We start from the raw sequence: 21,469 nt of genomic DNA on the forward strand, positions 1-21,469 counted from the left end.
ACTTCCAGGTACGATGATGTCACGCACATACCCTCTATTGATTAATTGAATGTAGCCTACATGGGACAAGATGGGAAATTTTAAACCTCTGATTACCACAGTTCTTCTCTGACAAACTCAATATAGACTGCCGACTCATGCAAACCGACTCACCAAATCAATTTACAAATAGCTTAAACTAGACTGCACCTAAACAAGGCCCATGTCCTGTAAGGAGAAAGCCTAGTCACCATCTGTTGTTACCGTTCTGGACATTGCCTGTTAATATAAGTGTGTGCAGGGACATGGGGAGGCTGGGAGGCAGGGATGCTGCTACTCTGTTGTACTGAGAACTACAATAAAAGAAAGAAGTTTGAATCCTGACCATGGAGTCCTGCAATTTCCTGATTTGTTTACTTACTTATAGTAACATCAAAAACTTCCATAACACCACATATAGGCTTTGGCCTGACAGCGTGTCGCATGTTCGAGTCCCGTTCATGGCGACCTTTTCTGCATGTCTCTCCCCTTCTCTCTCTCCCTCTTTTCTGTCCATCTTCACTTGATACTATCAATAAAGGCAGAAAAGTAACAAATAAAATAATAATAATAATCTTTTTTTTTAAAAGACATGCTCCACATATGGCCACTGGCCAGTACAGAATTCATTTAATTCCATATGTTGATCTGGCCCCCCATGCCAAAGTGCCAGCGCTCGCCCAGAAGTCTGCATTCTGCTGCGGATGGCGAAGTCGCTTCTCGCCCTCAGGGTGTCTTACTGGTACTATTGTGTGTGTCTCTGTGTGTGTGTGTGTGTGTGTGTGTGTGTGTGTGTGTGTGTGTGTGTGTGTGTGTGCGTGTGCGTGTGCGTGTGTGTGTGTGTGTGTGTATGCGGTGCTAGTCAGCTGTTACCAGCTACTGGACCATAATTAGCTGTAAAATATATAGAGTAGCCTATAATTTAACTATACAACTGAACACTACAAAGTGTTGAAAAGAAAACCTTGCCTAATCTAATGTCTAATTACCTTTTTTTAACACATTTTGTTTAAGATACTAAATCGTTATTTTGAGAAAGTGTCTTATATTCTGGGATACTAAGTCATTATTTCAAGAAGATTTCTCATTATAATGACTTGCAGAATATTATTTATCGCACTGGCAGAAATCAACCTTGCTTTAAAAACACCAGTAGGCTACCATTGCTCACAGCTACAGTGATAGGTGCCAATAGTCCGGCAGCCAACAGGCTTCTTTTGTTTAAAGTGGGACATTTGGTATATTGTCTTTTTTATTGGCCTAAAATATTGTCTATATACATACATTCATCAATCCACTTGCTGACCGGCTGTCACTATTGGGCAATTATTTTTTATAGGGGTTTCTTGTGACCCTACCATTAAATATAATAAAAGATAGGGCCTAGTTGTTCAGCGCAGGTCTTTATCAGTTGAACACAGATCAGGTGAACAGAATTCAAACATCACTTCAAAATTGAAGTGAGCAAGCCAAGTGTTTCTTTCTCTTCTTTTTTGCAGTAGAACAAGAACTTCCTTATTTATTGAGAAGGAAGGATGAAAGAAGTAAGTCTGTTGTCTCTCAGGTCCGGGCATTCAATTTCAAAACAACTACATGAGGTTTGTTTGATAGAGACTTCTCCGAATACCAAACACCCATTTACTAGTCTTGTGTAGCCAGACAATACTAATGAATTACTTACTGGTATATTACTGGTATTCCTAAAGTAACCTAAAGTAAAGTATAGGCCTAAGGCCGATTCTAAAAACGCCTCTAAATCCTGACCTAAGGTTTCTGAAAAACTTCAAATATTTATATAGCAGCATCAAAAAAATTACATTTTTGAATACTGTACATACTGTACAGAACCCAAATATGGGTTCCCGGCCTGAGGGGGTAAGATACCAATAGGGGTTCCCGCCCAGAATGGGTTAAACGTTTAAACATAACCTTATTCCTAACTTTAACCTCAGTAAAATGGTGCCAAAAGCTAACCCTATTCCTAAACTTAACCCCAGTAAAACTATGCCTATTAAACCCTAAACTTATTTAATTCTGACCTTATTCTCAGTAAAACAAAATAAAGAATACAAGAACTGCCGCACCAAGCGGTCGGTGTGCGGTCGATCAAGATCTCAATCTCAATACAGTATGCTTCTCTATGAAAGAGTTGCTTTTTTGCGATGCAACATACAGTAGCAGCCAACTTATTGTTTCAGAGAAATAATCATATTTTCTATTGTTTCCCGTGACTCCCGTCACTAAAATGATAGAAACACCACAATTTATAGATAAGTCACATGGTGGATTATTTGAGTTGTTTTAAAACTTTTAATGATTTTTTTTACATCACAACTGGTGCAGTGAATAGCATAATCATTCTTTATCACATTCATATGAAACTAACATAACAAAACTTGTGGGAAAAGTCCATGTGGTGTATTTGGCACATTGAGGATGAACAGTATGCATGACATACAGTAACAGCATTTAGGCAGAGTTTTCACATTAACCCTCGCTGGGCGGAATGAGGAGCTGCAAAACACAGAAGGACGCATTGTAAACCACGCCACATCATGCAGCCATTACGACATGCATGTTTTCGACTAGTTTGTAAACTTTGGGTAGAATCAGTAGCCTACCTGCTCACACCATCTCTCGTGACTCATGTAAACAAACAGGGCCTTAAACATATAACAGCACAAATTGTGTCAACAAAAGGTATACGGTTTTTATTGTTGTTGTAGGCGGTGAAGCCGATATGTTTGGTCCCCACTCATGTGCTCTTGTGTCTGGTAGTTCGACCCAAGTTAATGCATAATATGGTACATTGTCCTCAGAGGCTCAGAGTGTTCCTCTCCATAATAACTCAGTCATCCTCTTCCTCTGGCTCTTCTATGGGAGCGAAGAGGAGGCTGTGTCTCAGGCAGGTTTGAAGGTAGTTCACCACTGTTCGCTGGAAGTGTTGGATGCTGCGCGGCTCTCTGAAGTTGTGACCCTCATCTGGATACAACTGCAATGAATAGTTGGCCTCCACCTTCACCAGACGGCTCAGGAGCTCAGCACTGTGCTGGAAGTGTACCCTCGCTGTGTAAAAAGAAAGAAACATACCCACACCCACAAACATGAAGACGTTCAGTCCAAGAAATCCACACCATAGCCAATTCTCATTGAAATCTATTGCACAGCTGACTTCTCACCATCTGCAGTTCCATGAAGAATAAGGAAATTTTCATCTTTCAGCTTGTTAACCTCATCCAGCAAAGATGCAGACTAAAAAGGCAATGCAAGAAGAAGTGCAAGTAAATAAAGTATCCAACCAAATTCACTTAATATGTCCAGAGCTTTATTTTTAGACACTCACAGAGTAAATGTGTTCCTCCTTGGCTGGAAGGCCCAGGTACCTCTCTGAGAAGGCAGCACCTGAAAGAGGCAGAATGTTTTTATGTTATTGGTTGGTGGCTGAAAATACAAAGGATCTTACACAACAATACAAGACTTTTGATGAATATGACTTTATTGATGATGGTGTAAAACTTTACTGAGTAGTAAAACTCTAAATGCACCTTTATGCAACCTTTATGCCCTTTATTGCCATATGTTATTCCATCTATTCTTTGTGTATGAAATATGGTCTATAAAAATAAAGTTGCCTTGCCTTGCCCTTGACCATAACTACTGCACCATAGATCCATCCCACGTGCTTACTGAATGAATTGCATAATTTCAACTCACTGTACAATCTGAAGTCAGTTATGGGTGTCACAGCAGCTGTACATTGAAATACTTTGTTTGTTGCTGCCAACATCTTGAGGGCTAAATAACCCCCAAATGCCTGTAAAGAAAGTCATCAAACAAAAAACAAAAAAAAGTTATCCATGTAATATCTTTGAATAGCCAAAGCAAAAAAATAGCTACATTTTAAAATAACACAAATGCTTTCCCGGTCTTAATGGGCTTAAGAGAAGTAGAATCTCCCAATTTAAACACAGACCGACCTTGCCATACAGGGCCATGCGACGATCATCAATGTAAGGCAGTTGCATCAACCATCTGTGGAAACGGGTCAAACAAAAGCTGTCAGTTTATCTACACGCTGAAAATATCCAGGGATACATCAATGACATAGCATGGACACATTAGCAGGTCACTGACTCCACTACTCCTAGTTGATCTTTGACTCTAAGTGAGCCAAGCTTGCGTGGATCCACAGTGGAGGTCTTCTGTCCACGGCCAACCCCGCTCCGCCCATCCACCCAGGCCAAGGCCATATTGTGTGTGCTGGAGAGGACCTGAGGCCAGCCCAGGGCGAATTCCTCAGTCACTGCTTGACTGCCAGGCACTCCATCTCTGTATGGCAACGGAAGGATCATGCCATTTACTCACATCTGATTCCACGCTTGTACGCTGCTCTGGATATAAGATAAGTCTGCTAAATGGTTAAATTGCAAGCAGGATGAGCTGGTATGGTAACAGGTATATGAGGCTTGGGTGAGAATGCAAATGAGAAAATGTCACACTCAACCACCTAGAGCTTTTCTGCCAGCTTGTCACAGTTAATTTATTTATTTAGGTCATATATAAAAGATAATGTACTAAATTCAATTGAACTGTAATGTTCCTAACTTCCTACTGTACCTAGTCTCATGCAATGACACCAGTGACCACTGTGGCTGTGATTCAGTCATACTTACACAATGATGAGAAGAGGGTGCAGGGTGGCCTCATAGCCCTGAGGCAGAGATAGCTTCAGGTGCAGGTCTAATGAGTGTAAAACAAGATAGTAGTATGTCAACTGCTGTATAATGGAGGTTTTGGTAGAGATACAACATCTCCAGAGTACAGACACTGGACCGGTAAATTAGGTCCCTTGAGGCTGATACCGTATGTGCAATTATGTCAACAGTGAGTTAGTCTTATGTGGTCAGACCTTCTATCTACAACTGTAGGTCATAAGATATAGTGGGCGCACAAAACATGTCTGTCCAAAACAGTTTGCCAGAGAAAAGTCTAGGCAAGTCGCTATTGACTAGCTGGACTGTAACAGAAGTCCATGGTTGGTCCATAGATTTGGTATCACCTTGTTTTGCAGAATCCTGATCTGGTCTAGAGCGAATATAGCCGTGCTCGGTGCTGATAATTGAATACTACTGATGGAATATGTAATGCTGTCTCCTAGAGAGGGAATGACTTAGAATCTCACTCGCAAGGAGATACCAAATCAAGCAATTGATGCTTTGATTGGATTTTGATTGCTGTATTTGTCCCCTGCAGTCTGAAATAGAGAGATATGTGCAGCCAGTGCCTCTCTGTCAACTTAGGCTTGATACAGTGGGTGGAACTGCAGTCAGTAATTGCTTGGGGAAGGTATTGATCATTCTGGGAGAATGCATTGTGATTGTGTTTTTTGTGATAGATCATAAGTAAATGTTTTTGTTCAATAAGCACCCATGGTCAGATGACACTAATGAATACAAAAACAGGCTTCTCTACTGTACCATGGTTATCTGCTGATAGGGTACGGAACAATGTCTCCGGGAGTCTCTTCTCCTGCAGTGCTTCAGAAAGGGGGCTGTTGTCCTCCAGAACAATGTATCCTTGAAGAAACAAAATAATTTACAGTATGCTATGCTATGTTACGGTGAAATACTATAGAGTCAGGTAATGTACAGTATGCTATGCTATCATGTTACGGTGAAATACTATAGTGTTTTTGAGAACACTGCCCTCCAACATCAGGTTAGTCTATCTATCAGATAGTAGTAGTCCGGCAGCCAACAGGCTTCTTTTGTTTAAAGTGCAAAGTTTGTTGGCCTAAAATATTGTCTATATACATACATTCATGAATCCTCTTGCTGACCATCTGTCAGAAACGGCCATAGCCGTCATGACAAATGTGATGAGGTCAGCACAAATGTGATGAGGTCAGCACATTTTGGGCACATTTGGGCAATACAAGTGGCTATGGCTGTTTTAAGCTCAAAGAGCTTTTTTGTGTGCAAAACTAATGCTCGGAATGGATTCAGAATCATGAAAACCCCCTAGTTTGACATGCTACTTAAAGCATAAGAAATGCAAAGGTGGTCTCAACCCCCGTGTACCAAATTGTCAAACATGTCCAAATGTGGTCACAGGAAGCCCAGAGGAGACCTGGCTATTTTCTCACTATCAGCAGGCCAGATCTATAGGGTCCCTGCAGATGCCCCAACTAGGTGTCGGTCAGAGCAGGAGACAACTAAATGTTTCTAAACAGTTACTTATGCTATTATTAATGTGAATTGTGGTTCCAGATACCACATAAACTCAAGGAGTTTTTTTGTGTGCAAAACTAATGCTCAAAATGGATTCAGAATCATGAAAACCCCCTAGTTTGACATGCTACTTAAAGCATAAGAGAAGTTTGACATTTTTGCCTTATATAGGATGTTAATGGTAGGGTCACATATAAACCCCTATAAAAAATTGCTCAGTATATATACACTGACAGCCGGTCAGCAAGTGGATTCACGAATGTATGTACTGTATATAGACAATATTTTAGGCCAATAAAAAAGACTATATACAAATTTCCCACTCCACAACCCTGGCCAGACTAAAGCACCGGAAAACCCTAATTAGATAGAGTCCAAGACTGCTCTAACCGGGAGCTAAAGACAGAGGGCAGTGTTCTCAAGCAAACAGTACTAGTGTACTGTAGAGTCATCAAAATGCAGAGCTACTGTCTGTCTGGCCCATACAGATAATTGTTTGCCTGGGTATGCCACCCTCTACAGGCTGTTTGTAAAATGTCTAATGGCATGAGTTGAGTGTATTGCTGCTAGCTGCTGGATGATTACACCATTAGTCAGACAAGCAGATGTGATACTCACTGTAGGGGTCCTTTGTAATGTGAACAGTCACTTTAGGGATTCCTGGACCTGGGGGAATTGTTCAAAAGACAGTTATAAATCTGAATTGAGATGAAAGAGTATTAATTACCTAAGCAGCATGGATCTTGAATGTTTTTTGTGTAGGGGCATGCTTCAGTGCTCATGCGTGCAGGTGTGTGTGTGTGTGTGTGTGTGTGTGTGTACGGTATGTCGGTGTGGAATGTTTACCTAGGCAATAAAGAGTGAAATGAGTCTGATTGGGACTGAAATCAACTTTGAAAAAGCTACATCCATCGATGAGGTCACAGGAGATGCACTGGCGCTCAAAGATTCCATCCAGGTCCACGCTGAGAGATGAGAGCAGTGCAGTGTTAATATTGCTTACACTTTAGAGAATGTGAGAAACTGAAACTATTTAATGTGCTCCAGGATGCAGCCAATTGATTGCCTACATATTAAGCAATGTATCTGTGTCCCGAGACAAACAATTCAGACGATCGACTTCCCATGAACATACTGGATCAATAAGGGTGGATATCAAAGCTATATAGCACTGTTAGGCTCAGTCCAGTGTGTAATTGTCTGCTAATAATAGCAGACACAGCTGAATTCAACTGGTTTGCCTCCCCTGTAGTATTAATCAAGGGATGTCCTCAAGCCCCAATCTATGTAATAAAAAACAATATAATACTATTATAGAAGCGTGAGGCCACCCCAAAACTGTTTCACTTGTAGCACTGTTAGGCTCAGTCCAGTGTGTAAATGTCTGCTAATAATACTGTAGCAGACACAGCTGAATTCAGCTGTGTCTGCCTCCTCTATAATATCCAAGGTCACGGTAAACCCTCAAACTTTATTGTCCACAGGGGAAATTTTGTCTTGGGCTTTCACACGTGCTGCAGCCACACACAAAACATTAATGACAAACAAAATTCATAACAGAGGGAGACGCGCAACATTACACAAGTGCACACAAGTGAATAATCTAACCTCGTACAGTCACTGCTGTTTCAGAGCCTCGTTCAACATTTTAGTTGACGCTGGTACACTGGTGAACTATTTTTTAAACCTGATGTACTTCGGTTCTTTGTACCTTCTCCCAGAGGACATGAATTACAAACTCTCCATTTAAAACATGGGTAACATCACTGACAATTCTTTGAGCCTGTTTTAATGTAGCCTGCTCATAAATAGTTGCACAGAGAGATTACCGAACCAAACTGTGACACCAAATCTGACCAGGCTTTCCAAGACTGCTCGATAGAACACTAACATACATTTTTGGTCAACACCATGAACCCTGAGATGTCGGAGGAAGTGCAGTACGTCTTTGCTGTAGTTTACTACAGAGACTGTCTACATGTGTGTTCCAAGTTAGTGAGTTGTCAATGCAGATTTTGTATGAGGAGACCTGTGAGATGGTTGAGTCATGAATGACCACAGGCCTGTGATCATCACCAATACTCTTGGGGTCAAACACCATCTCCTGTGTCTTCTTAATATTAAGAACAAGGTGATTGTCATCACACCACTTTACAAAGCTCTGTACCTCTAAAAAGTAGTCAGCTAAATCCCTATCCTTTTCCAGAAGGGCTAAAATGGCAGTATCATCCGAGAATTTAATGATGTAATTATTCGGGTTGCCACTTCTACACTCATTTGTGTACAGAGTAAAAAGGACAGGTGAGCTCACGGAGCCCTGAGTTGGGTCAAAAATGAATAGTACCATAAATAACAAGAACTGCACTCTGTCGAGTGCCTACTTGCTTGTTGCACACTAGTGCGCAAGCAGAGAGTGCAAGTACTGTCGACCGCTACAAACTGTCAAATCTCAGCTTCTCTGTGAAGAAAGTTTGAAATGTTGAATTATTAGGTTTAGCTATTTGCTACCCACCTACTTTATGCATGTAAAAAAGTAGTATTATGAAGTATGGTACAAGTTTCTATCTATAAAAGAAATACAGTTTTATCGATTTAGAATGATTCTGCATCCCTTTTTAGTTTCTCAAAGAAAAATAAATCATTGATATCCGATGAAAAAATAGGGTATATAAACTGAAATAAAATATGTTATCACGTTTACAGTATAATTATTTATTTTAAATTGTCAATTGCTTTAAATGTACTTAATCTTGGACTATAGTGATATTAATACTAAATACCTCTGTGTATATGTATATGTAATTTGTAAGTTGATTAGCGGTATACTGTGGTTACTTTGCGCCACTTGCGATGCGTATGCACCGTCTCAGCATATGACGTCAGGTTATAACTGGTATAACTAGCTCTCAATGATGACGTAATAAAGATGTGGATTAAAGGACCCAATGTCAGAGTGTAATTGGTTTTCGATGGTGACGTAATGACAATATGTTTTAGTGTCGGGAGGATTAAAGGTAATGCTCCTATGTATACATGTATGTAATCTGGCACCACTGCCCTATCAGGCACAAGTAGTCATTACGTCATTTGCTGGGACGGTGCATACGCATCGAATATCGTCCTGGGCGAAACTAGTACTTGCGCGCTCTGCTTGCGCAAGTAATAAGAGGACATTAAGGTCCCTCAACCGCTTAATTAAGAGATGCGGGCATGCGGCTGTATTGTATTAAATGCTGAGCTGAAATCTACAAGAAGAAGGCGTGCATAAGCTTTGTTATTGCCCAAGTGTTTCAAAAGAAAATAGTCCAAGGCCAAAACTGCATCCCTGTCACTACTCACTCCTATATGCAAACTGAAAATCATCCAATAAACAGCCAACCGCCGCCTTCAACAGACTGATAATGATTTCTTCAAAAAACGTCATAAGAGCGACCCAAAAAGGCATTCTTCGCAGCATGCCTTTTTGGGAACAGGGATTATAATAGAGTCTTTCCAGGTGGACGGAACAGGACACGAGTCCAGTGACTTTTGGTAGATGGGACACAGGGACACCAAGCCTCTGATAGCTCCTGACTGCGTGAATGCATCAGCTGGCCACATATCCCGTCTGGACCTGAAGCATTATTATTAAGTAAGGGATGTCCTCAAGCCCCAATTTATGTAATAAAAAAAAACTATATAATACCCGTAGGATATTAGCATGAGGCCATGGGCACATTTATCATAGGTGGCAGACAGTAACTTTCGTCTCAGCGATTCATGCCTCAACAGCACAAAAGTTTCCAGTCTCTCTAGTAAATCATGCATTACTGTAACTGGGCTGTGTGCCTGGAGCACACTGGTAAGGATGGAAAGGCTTCATCTGCTGCACAATAGATTACCTCACAACGCAAGTTATCTTTAAACTGTAGTGGTAGTAGCTGTTCAGTCATTCTCAGAGAATTCTTGTTATCGCACACGAGAATGATTCTTGTGTGCCAACTGATTGAAAAATGTGACATAAGGGACAATTGATTCATATAGAATTCATATACGGTACATATTTTATTTACAAACTATTTATATTTCTTATATTTAATAGATCAATTTCTTTTAAATCAATGGACCCTCTTTATGTGATTTAACAATACTAATAACCGAGACAATTATGAGAAAACCAATGAGCAGCTACTAACTGTCCCGAAAACATACCCAACCATTCTCAAGACCAGTCTCAACCATTGAAAATGTATTCCCAGACCATTATCAGCCTTTTTGAAAACATCCACAAACTATTGTGAAATGTCCCACACCACACCAAGCGCCTTTCTCAAATCATCCCTAAACAGTCTAAACTATTCTAAACCAAACTATTCCAAAACCTTCACAAATTATCCCAAACCACCCACAGCCTTCCCCAATCTGTCCGCTAAATTATTCCCAGTGTTCTCCAAATCACCCCTTACCTGTAAAGATGTCTGCTTTGCCTGGATTCTTCTGTGCTCAAGAAATAGCTGCATAAAAGGGTTGGAAGGCCAGTTATTAAACACAAGTCCAAATACTACACAAAGACAATAATACATAATGATCCATAATCATTTCTCCATCAAAAGAAAATAATTTATCCATAAACAATTACATTTGATCATTAGGAAGTGTCCATGATAGTGAATCTTTGAATATGACCAGTAGATTTTAGTACGTCATCATTGCGGTATGAATTTGGAAGCAGGGCATTTAGTGTGTGTGTGCGTGCGTGCATGCGTGCGTGCGTGCGAGAGAGAGAGCTTGCTTGGAGGCAAAGAGCAATGCCACCAAATGGGCTTTGGAACTGCAACCATCTCTGAACATGTGGTATACTCATGCCTCAAGCTGGGTGAAGGCGGAATTGGCAATTCTCTATGCTGACTAATCCTAGTGTGTGTCATTTCCACTGCTTTACCCCAGAGGAAAGTAAAAGACAAGACCTTTCACATTAATCTTTTCATAGAGATCAACGAACAGCAGTAAAAATTGTTTTCTTGAGGCTGAAGTCACTGAACGTTTTTGTGAGGTGTATAACCTTGTTTAAATGAAATATTGTTTTGAAATAGATACTTCCTCCAGCAATGACATTTTAAACTGCAATGCAAAAGCTGCCATTTGCTGAATTTACATTTAGACAAATACCAAGACCATTTTTAGCAATGTGTTTGCTATGGCTATTCACTCCTGCACTTGAACATTCACTGCGCTTCAGAGCTACATGCTAATAAAGTGCAATTCTGCACAGCTCCAAACAGAGAGTATGGCGACTATGACGGCTCTCACATACATCTTCCCAGCATCCACGTCTAGGGCACAGAGCAAGGTGACATCCCAATTTCCAGATGTCAAGAAGCGAGGAGGGGCAGAGGGGGTGGCAGGCTGCGTTATGTAGAAGTAGAGAAACAGAGACGAGGAGGAATATAGAAACAGTCTAGTATGAAAAATAGAAATGCAGGCGGAAAATTCGCCAGGTGTATAAAGAAAAATGTAGACATAGGATTGCCACGGAGAGAGTACAGAGAGAGAGAGAGATGTCATGTCCCAAATAAGGTATGCTGTACATTTTACTTTAGTTTTTACTTTATTTATTGATTTCTTTCCGGGACAATGCATATTAATGAATATTTCAATCAATACACATGATTTCATGTAAATATGCTGGATTTAGCTATAAGCGAATTTCCATCCGTAGTCCCACATATAAATACACCACAGTGACAAATAGACAAAACAACATAAAATATATTGTTCAGCGAGTGATCATAATAATGAGAGGCCAAAATAAGAATTTGAGTGCAGAGAGTATGAATAAAGTAAACTTTGGGCTATGTATTGTTAAGATTCGTAATCACTAGATATTTTATGTGACCATATTGAAAGGTTAACAAGCAATGTAGTAATAAACCATTGGTGACACCAGGAAGTAAAAGTTAATTGCCCTAACAACTGACCTGTACTGGGAGGCTGGCAATGTGATGGAACTCTCCGCGGGCACCCTGTTTTGCTGGCAGAATCATATAAAACACAGAGCCATCAGCTGAAAACAATGGCACCTCCTGTTGGGCCAAAGAGACACATCACATCAGCACAGTAATCCAGGGAAAATATGCCATTTTGGGAGTCGGCCAGGGGCAGTAAATATAGGTTTCTGTAGCCATGAGTGAACACCTACCTGCCGTTGGTTTTGCATTAGATCCATGGCCATCTTGTGTTTCTGGAATGTAAATAATACATTATAGGGAAATGTATTATTTTATCATTTATAAAATACATTTTACAAGCATTTTAAGAATAATGCCATATAAATAATGTTTATTGTTGTCGGGTAGAAACCCTTTTTTTAGGAGTGCTAGTCCCTCCTATATACAGGTTTAGTTCAATGTTTGTTTTAAAAACGCCATTGACAATGAAGAGAAATTAATTTAGTTTTAGTAATTTAGTTTGTTTTGTCCCTAACACAAACATTAAATCCCATTAACAATAAAGTAATGTTTGTTTTGACACAGTTTGTTTTACATCATCATTACATCACCTAATCATAGCAACATGAGTTAGACTTTAATATACAAGTGCCCCTCACTTCATACGGGTGTGATTTTTTTAATGTCAAATGTCACAAAGTGTCACACAAAAGTAGAAAAAACAGCCGATCTGTGCGCTTTGAGCTTGTAGATCGGCTATTTTTGCTATTTCTGAATTTGAATCCTGAAATGTAACCGTTTTGGACAGATTTTGGACAGGTTTCCATCCGACAGCAACGATATATGTATTGTTATTATTCATATATAGTGAATATGTCATAAATATGTAGTTTCTAACTGGTAATCTGTATTGAACCAGGACTGCAGGGGGCTAAAAGAAACAGGAATACTGCAGAACACCACTATAAATTCCTCTCATACAACTATTGACCTTAATATTAATATTGCATGTGGGAGCTTAAGGAAATCAATCCTAGCTCTCACAATTCTATTAAATCCACCGACTCTATGGCAATGGGGGACCCATTGGATTACTGAGGTGGAATGACTCGTGACCTCTCACCTCTGAGCATGCCCCAGTGGTTGCCTCACACACGCAGAGCACTGATTGGTTCTGGGCGCGATTCAGCCAGCGAACTGCAAGACGGGTGCTACTGATCCAAGTCACCATGGAGATATAGTTGTCTCTAAAGGCATATATACCAGGAAGAGAGGAAGAGAGCACTGGATGTTTGACACAACATCTCTGACTTACTGTAGCATTTTCTATTTTTTGTTTCTACTATTTCTTGGGGCAGTATACCTGGCCCTGAGGGAGTCTGGAGGAATCATCTCTAGAGTGTGTGCTGGGCCATACAGATTCACAACAAACAGACTGACTGAAGGGACATTGGAGCCCGCCTAAGAAAAAGAGAATAAAAATGAATTCATGCATTCACCGTCAAAGACTTGACAAATCAGTATGTAAACAAACAGGTGTCACCTTGGGGTAAGGAAAGACCATATTGGAGGGATAGAGACCGCCTAAGAAATGAGGTATCTCCATCATAGGAGTGGCAGTATTGTTGATGGTGAGGTATGCCAGCCGGGCTCCATCAATAGACCACCAATGGGCAGCATAGGTCAGGAGAACTTCCTCTGTTGGAAAAGTCACCAGCATCTCTGAATTATTCATTTGCAAACACACACATCTACCAGTAGCTTTTAAACAGTCTTGTTGTCATCATTCCTTTCCCCAAACTTGAATAAACTACAAAATTGATCACTACAAAAAATATTAATATTTTAATAAAAAATTGATTTAAATAGCTTCTGGTGATGTGATGCCACTTCCTACCCTCATAGGTCCAGTCTGAGAGCCCGTTGACAACCTGTGGCTCCTGGCCTGTCGAGGTGAGACGCACAGCTTCGCTAGTCACACCTGACTGGTAGTAGATATCCCCTTCAAAGATGAAAGCCTGGCATGACAGCGACACAAAGGGACAGCGCTAAATCCGTCATCAAAGACATAACAGCTGCAGGCTTCAGTGTTGGCTGCCTCAATCATGTATCAAGCTCTGTCCAAGTGTCATTGACCAGCACAGAGGAGTCAGTGAAGCATTGATATGCCATGGATTTATATTAATACTAATCAAACGCAGCTCGCGGAGCGGCGGAGTCAGTTCAGTCAGTCAACCTCAAGGGAGGTTCTTGCCATGCTCAAAGGCCCATACTATGCTCAAGGGGTTAACATGCTGCATTACTATGTGGGAGTATACGTGTGTGCAAGTCTCACACGTCATTCGCCGATGCGGCAGTCAGCTGACTAATTGGGCAGGCTACTTAAGCTCACTAGACTCCATGCTCTTCCTGCCTTCCTCTGCTCATGGTTCCCGGTTGTATGTGATGTTTTCTCCCACCACCACCCCAGCACCACCGGTGGGTTCTGCTATCTATGCTCCCCATGGGGGGGTTATTGTATATCTATCTCCCTGCTCTTATGTTTTATGATGTTGCTTAATCATGCCGAGCAGGGAGAAATCCAGCAGAGCCGAACGCCAAGTCAAATATCATATGCACAATTGCACACTCATTACTCATTCTGCAATAAATATTGTTTAATCTATTCGTGAGTTGAGTATTATGGAAATTGCCACTACAGAGCTAAATTCTCAATGTTATTTTATCCCTTCGTAAGAGAGTGTTAAAATGTAAATTATTGAGTTAAATTAACATCGATATACACAAGATTAACACAATATAATAACGTGGAATAACAGGTTCCTTCCACGCACTACGTTCTACCAGGGAAACTCCCAGGTAGGTGATAAGAACTGGCCTGCTCACTCCTCATGCATTGAAGGAAGCATGAGCTCAGTTCGGGGCTCTACCAGGTTGGCAGAGGGAGAGTAGAGCCCAGGATTACAGTTTAGACAATTGGCACTGGGTGAACAATTGGTTACAAAATCGTGGGATAGGAGAAAAAAATCAAATATAAAAAGACTTATATTGTCTTGTTTAATAATAAAAAAATCATTAATAATGGATTGCATTTTTATTGCACTTTTCTATTGAGATTGCTTTACAATGGTCCATTCATTCGTACATTGGGACAAATCCTTGCGAGTGAGAGAGTGCCAGTCTTACCAGCTGGTCTTCCTGAGGTCCCCATGCTGCATACTGGAGCATTGCCTTCTCTCGCTCTGGTGGGTTAAGCTCCAGAAGTTCCCTGGAAACATAATACAAAGAATCCGACATAAACATTAGAGAAGAACAGCACTATTTAAACCCCACTGGTAGATCAAGAGATAGAGGACCTCCGAGATCTGACCATGCTTGAGCTTTGTTTGAAAGAGAGATTTTGAGGGGAGAAAAAAGAATAGAATGGACCAAGATGCAAGAGTGCAAAAAAAAGAGACTGGCACTGGTTCATGCAATGGTGACACATTTCTCCTTACATATTTCTAGCCTCACTTAGAGCTTCCATAGGGCAAGCAAATGTTTTTCTACAAGACATTAATTCTCAGGCAATTCATAGTGCAGGTTCCCCTGAAATCACTTCAAAGAGAGGCTTTGGCTTTCCTAAGAGATTTTTTTCCCCCTATTTATCCACAGCTACATCCACCACTGAGTGTCTCACTGTTATGATGCTGGCAATGAATCGCAGGCAGAGCACATATAGTCACAGAGGTACAGTACATTACAAACCTCCAGGCTGGCTACAGTATGGCACTCAGAGAGAGAGGAATGACAAAGTGGAATGCATGTTTGACAGAAAACACAATGTTCTCATTCGATGAGGCACGCTTGGAGGAGTTTTGGTCGGTCCGCGGGCCTGCTGCTTGCATTAATTTGGCAGGTAGATCATGCCCGGTGCAGCCCATGCATTTGGCATTCATGGTTCTACCTACCCATTAGCCACATTGTAGATAGCATAGGAGGCTGTGAAGGACTGAGAGAATACCTGAAAAGAGGTAGAGGACATGATGCACATAGGGGTGCCACACTTAACCACTTTGCGCCTATTTTGGGGGCATGTCATTATAGGCGAAAATGTATAGAAATGTTCTAAGGAAATTCCAAATAATAGTGAAAATAGCACATCAACAAGCACATCAACGTTTTTGTGAGATTGCGTGAGAGATTGGCTATAATGTCCAATATGTTTGCACGACACCGTCATGAGACAAAATATAAAATAAGGCTTAAGTGGTTAAGTGAGAACACGCTGAGTCAAACATTGCAGTAAGTTCACATGCATGCACGCACTTGCTCACATAGAGACGTGCCTATGTAGTATGTATGTACACAGACAAACAGGCACTCAGCGCAAATGAGGCAAAAGTAACAAACCAAGCCAGGATTGCACTTAACCCGCTCGTATTATGGGTCATTAAACCCAGGCCAGCCACTTCATCCATTATATTTTATATCCTCTATACCGATTTCTGTTATCAGGTCTGATTTATACATTTTATACAGAGTAAGTGATGGGCTAACACGCAAGTGATGTAATGTGTAGGTAATGTGAAGGAGAGGATGAGGAAAAGGATATGCATTCTTATTCAATTATATAATTATAGCTAATATCTTTCTCAATGAGGGCAATCCATTGTGGCAGCTCTTCTCTGGCATAGGCAGTCGTAGCTCACTGAATGATTCAATTAACATGTTGGAGAAGAGTTGATACGATAATCACTGTGCATGTGCGTGCACACACACGTGAGTGTGTGTCTGTCCATATTAATTGCATTTTTTATCCCCCACTGGCCAGTAAGAACTCTTAGCCTCTAGAAATCCAGTCCATAAAGAAATTAAATGTCACATCTTCTATACAGCGTACTTAAAACAGTGAAATTGGATTTATCTCTGTGCACTTTGTCCCTGACTGTAAAATGCAGGGATGGCGAGAGGCAAAGGCAAAGCTGCAGGGACTTTTTAACCAAAATTGAACCCTGATTGCAGAATGTAACTCCTACTGTACACAGCAGGTCACTGGCTCTGAGTATGGAGGGAATGCGGCTCTCAGGGGTGCAGCTAACACTAAAAACCAAAAAGCACAATAGCAATAGTGAGAGTAGATAAGGCTTGTGTCCTGCAGATAAGGATAGAGCGAGTGAGAAAGATACAAATAAAATACAAACAAACTCAGAGACACTGACAGTGAAGTTGAAGGCCAGAGTAATGGAAAGAGACAGTGTATGCATGCATGTGTTTTTATGTGAAGGAGGTGTCTAGCAGAGGCAAAATAAAATTTAATGTGGCTGCCAAGTACATGTCACAAATCATCCACGGTTGTGCTATAGCGATGGATACATTAGTTCCACAAACCCACGGCCCACCGCCCACCCTCCCTCTAGTGCAGGGGGAGGGTGGTATTTAACACTGAAGAAAACTGCGCATTCACGCGGGATGCAGCGACAATGGATCCGTAAAGAGATTACAACTCCTCATGGTCATACCTATTGCCTGTTATTGTGAGCCACAGGGCACACCATGTGGGATGATAGTATTGTTAGCTATCCATCCCATTGTTACCGCCTCACAGCCATTTCTCAACAATTCTACACTGTGCTGCTTCTTGATGCCAGCACCCAACTGTCACTTGCTGCAGTGTGCGTACAGACAGACATATCACTGCTTGGTGTTTCACTTGTCCCGAAACTGCACCATCTTGGCAGGTAGCTGTCTAACCATGCCACCACATCTTTCCAGACCCCCCCCTCTCCCTCTCTCTCTCTCTCTCTCTCTCTCTCCATCACGCCCACTTGCCTGATTCACAAGAACTTTGAGGGAAGACCTCCTATAAGAATTCTGCCATCACTGTGTTCCCTATCCGCCTCCGTCCCTATACCTCACCTTTTTTTGGACTACCCCTTATAAAAATCCATTTATTTTCCACCTCTGCCAGACACTAACCCTCCCTAAAGCCTCCAGAGCTAATACAAAATCCAGAGATGCTTTTAAACTTACTCACAGCTCACTCACCAATTTTTTCTCCGCTGCGGTACACACAGTTTAGTATCGGCATCATTATTTTATACCCATTTTGATTGATTTCGATTTGGACGGGGTATCTAAGGCCAACTATGGCCAACCCTCCAACTATGGCCCCCCTCAACACACGTTTCTCGACCTACACTCTCCCTTTCTCATTCTCAGCACCGTGCCTCTTCTTATCCGGCGCTTGCTGCAAACCGCTTCAGTCAGCAGAAAACCCCCAGAGATAGAGGAGGGGAAAAATGTGTGGGAGAGAGAGAGGAAGAATGAGAGAGAGGGAGAGAGGGAGAAAGATAGCACGGGATGATGAGACGATGGTGGAATATCCCCACTCCAAAACCCCACATGTGCATATGCATAAACATACACAGTTGGGACACCAACACGGAGTTATACATAATACATACATACATAAACATGCAGGTGAGGCGCCTGCCGTTGTTGATTAAGAGTCACACTGAGACTGAGCATACAGATCAAGACAGGCTATCCTGCTGATAATGTAGCAAATATGCAAATGAAGAGCCTTAAATCACCCGACAAAGCCCTACAGATAAAGGCTAGAGATCTGAAACCCATCTCTCCGCGCGGCTCAGAGAACGCGATATATGGTGCAAATAATGATATCTAAATAATTCAGTCAGGATGAATCGGCTGTGATCATAATAATGAAAGCTTTGACACAGCAACAGGCTCATCCGACCACACCCAGTGTCTCTGGATATGATGCAGATGATGATTAGAGCTAAAGCACGTACTTCAAATGAAAAACAAAATATATATATACCTGTAACCTATGGACCCAGAGAGTGGATGCTAAACGACATCTGGGCAGTGATTTTGAATAAATAAGAAAACAAATGCTGCAGGCTACCCCCCCCCCCCCCTCCTCATTATTGAAATAGTACCTCTATATTTTTCCCCTTGAGGAAAAGGCAACAGCATGCAGGTATTTACAGAGCGAGGGGTTGGTGCGGGGAAGGCTGTATGGATCTGCAACACAGAGTGGAAATATAATAGTCATTTGTTTGTTTGTTTTATCTACACCACCGACGTGTGTAATGGCATGACTCACATCACCTGCAATCGTGCATTTGACTCTCGTAAGTGCCTCGTTAAAATTCCCCAGCGAAACAGCATGGCGATTTCATTACCGCAGCTTCAACTTTACAGTTCCACTCCATCCCTGCATCGTCACAGCCTGTCCGCACCCCCTATATCAAACTGATCACTCCCGCTTAAGTTTTCCTCCACCTCATGCACCCTGCTCCATCAGTCACTTTAAATATTCAATCCACCATATATTTTCCCAGTCATTTGGACTGCCCGTGTTACAGAGTCACAATTGCTGCAGTAGTAGCAGAATATACCACTCTCTCTCTCTCTTTCTCTCTCTCTCTCTGTATTCCAGTCGCCGTCGTTTGTTGCAGGTCCCCCTCGTTTAATTCAGAAGGTGTATGAGTCAATTAGAATGCATGTCACTGTTGTTTCTAAGACACCAGTAGCTATAACAAAACATGGTCGGGAGCAGAAACGGACTGCCTTTGAAATTGGAGCGTGATTATTCATGGTGCCTATGTTCTCTTGAGGATGAAAGCTTGACAGGCCATTTTGGCTTAGTTCAAAGTCGACTTATGGCCAACCTTCCTTTTTACCTGCTTATATGTAGTGGCAGCAAATCTTTTCTGGACATCACATTCAAGCAAAACTTACCGGTTGGGTGTTATACGCCAGGAGGACAAACCTCTTGTCTGCAGACACGTGGAATTTAGTAGAGGTCAGGTCCTTGTGAAAAACACAGGGGTAAAACATTTTTTTACCACTTAAATACTATTATACTTAATTGCCCGGGGTCCCCTGGGTCCACTCCTTTTCCCCACTACACCAAATCTCTTCACTGAAAATAGCCCATCTGCAAGCTCACAAAGTGTTTATGTACTGTATACAATATGCAAGTATATGCACTTAAATGTTGGTGTTGCATTATGACAGTGTTGAAATATCCAAAGGCAAAAATAGAGTATACTGACAATTTAATAGGAATTGCATCTTGCCTCGGTTACTGAGGTGGAATATGTTGCAGCCAGAGGAAAATAGACAGGAAAAGATATATACAGAACAATATAAATGGGAGCAAAGATTTGCAACCAGGGATATAAAGACTAATGCTGCAGGGATGCTAGACCAAATGTTAACTCAGGAGACACTAAAGAGGAGAGGCATCTTTCCAACGTGACAACACGCAACCCTGTGCCGAGGCAGAGACCCACATAATTGCCAGTGGCACACAGAGGCAGCATTCAAAATGAAATTGAAAATCTTTATGAAGCCACATGTTGGGTGCTCAAAAAAAGGGAAAAAAGCAGGGCTGATATTGTCACTCAGCTGATGTATGTACTATTTTCTATAATCTGTGAAATGTGTAACACACTGCCTAAAATTCACTCTCCATCTGGAAGCACCCCTCTATTGACCAGTCCATTTGTCCAGCTGTCCACATACATGAGTCAATCAATACTGAGATCTGTTCAGTCAGACAACTCAAGGAGGAAGTAATATATATATTTATTGAATATAAGATAATCAATGCAATATATTTATTATGGTTTGGCGATGTATTGGATCTGCTTTTTAGGTACTCAGGTCAAGCGCATCAGTCCCGACCATAGGGACTCTGAATCCCCCGTACCTAAACAGCAGATCCAAAACGACAGGTGGTAGCTGGGGTGGAGGTGGGTGAGCACTTGTATACAGCAGCACGGGTATACAGTATAGCAGCAGCAGCAGAATTGAGCACAGGATGTATGACAGCAGCACGCTGATACAACAGCAGTAAGCAAGCAGAATTGAGCGCAGGTTGTATGACAGCAGCACACTGATACAACAGCAGTAAGCAAGCAGAATTGAGCGCAGGTTGTATGACAGCAGCACGCTGATACAACAGCAGTAAGCAAGCAAGAAGGCAGAGGAATGCAAACCTCTGGTTCAAGTAGCCGGTATGAGATGGGGTGAGCGTGTGATTGGCTGAGTGAATCATGTGGATGAGAGCCTGATGCTGCGGTGGCCCAATTAACGGCCGGCGCGCTGACTGAGGTTCCCTGACTGAACTTGCTCCGCGCATGTCTACGACAGGCGCAAATGCTCATTTATTTAACGTCAGAGTGTGTACAGATTTAAAGCTAATTTATTACTCATTTATTATTTTGTTGACTGACAGGAAAGAGGGAGAGAGAGAAGGGGAGAGACACGCAGTCT

General features: G+C 41.6%; 1 protein-coding gene across 1 annotated transcript in view; it reads right to left on the minus strand.

The window, feature by feature from the left end:
* Nucleotides 1-2,866: 2,866 nt before the first annotated feature.
* The window catches only part of LOC310861330 (inactive dipeptidyl peptidase 10), a gene marked incomplete at both ends in the record, with an annotated part of 28,825 nt that continues 10,222 nt past the window's right edge, over nucleotides 2,867-21,469 (minus strand). Inside the window, 21 exons of the mRNA XM_083768745.1 lie at nucleotides 2,867-3,084; nucleotides 3,198-3,270; nucleotides 3,362-3,420; nucleotides 3,733-3,832; nucleotides 3,996-4,050; nucleotides 4,153-4,347; nucleotides 4,692-4,758; nucleotides 5,496-5,594; nucleotides 6,867-6,914; nucleotides 7,095-7,213; nucleotides 10,694-10,741; nucleotides 11,542-11,633; nucleotides 12,206-12,310; nucleotides 12,427-12,468; nucleotides 13,299-13,422; nucleotides 13,539-13,636; nucleotides 13,719-13,873; nucleotides 14,073-14,193; nucleotides 15,362-15,443; nucleotides 16,126-16,178; nucleotides 19,928-19,999. Coding sequence (XP_083624871.1) covers nucleotides 2,867-3,084; nucleotides 3,198-3,270; nucleotides 3,362-3,420; nucleotides 3,733-3,832; nucleotides 3,996-4,050; nucleotides 4,153-4,347; nucleotides 4,692-4,758; nucleotides 5,496-5,594; nucleotides 6,867-6,914; nucleotides 7,095-7,213; nucleotides 10,694-10,741; nucleotides 11,542-11,633; nucleotides 12,206-12,310; nucleotides 12,427-12,468; nucleotides 13,299-13,422; nucleotides 13,539-13,636; nucleotides 13,719-13,873; nucleotides 14,073-14,193; nucleotides 15,362-15,443; nucleotides 16,126-16,178; nucleotides 19,928-19,999 — 2,025 coding nt within the window. The remainder of the gene's footprint in view (nucleotides 3,085-3,197; nucleotides 3,271-3,361; nucleotides 3,421-3,732; nucleotides 3,833-3,995; nucleotides 4,051-4,152; nucleotides 4,348-4,691; nucleotides 4,759-5,495; nucleotides 5,595-6,866; nucleotides 6,915-7,094; nucleotides 7,214-10,693; nucleotides 10,742-11,541; nucleotides 11,634-12,205; nucleotides 12,311-12,426; nucleotides 12,469-13,298; nucleotides 13,423-13,538; nucleotides 13,637-13,718; nucleotides 13,874-14,072; nucleotides 14,194-15,361; nucleotides 15,444-16,125; nucleotides 16,179-19,927; nucleotides 20,000-21,469) is intronic.

Source organism: Protomyctophum parallelum (assembly GCF_964188405.1).
Source record: "Protomyctophum parallelum genome assembly, chromosome: 7".
Taxonomy (NCBI): Eukaryota; Metazoa; Chordata; class Actinopteri; order Myctophiformes; family Myctophidae; genus Protomyctophum; species Protomyctophum parallelum.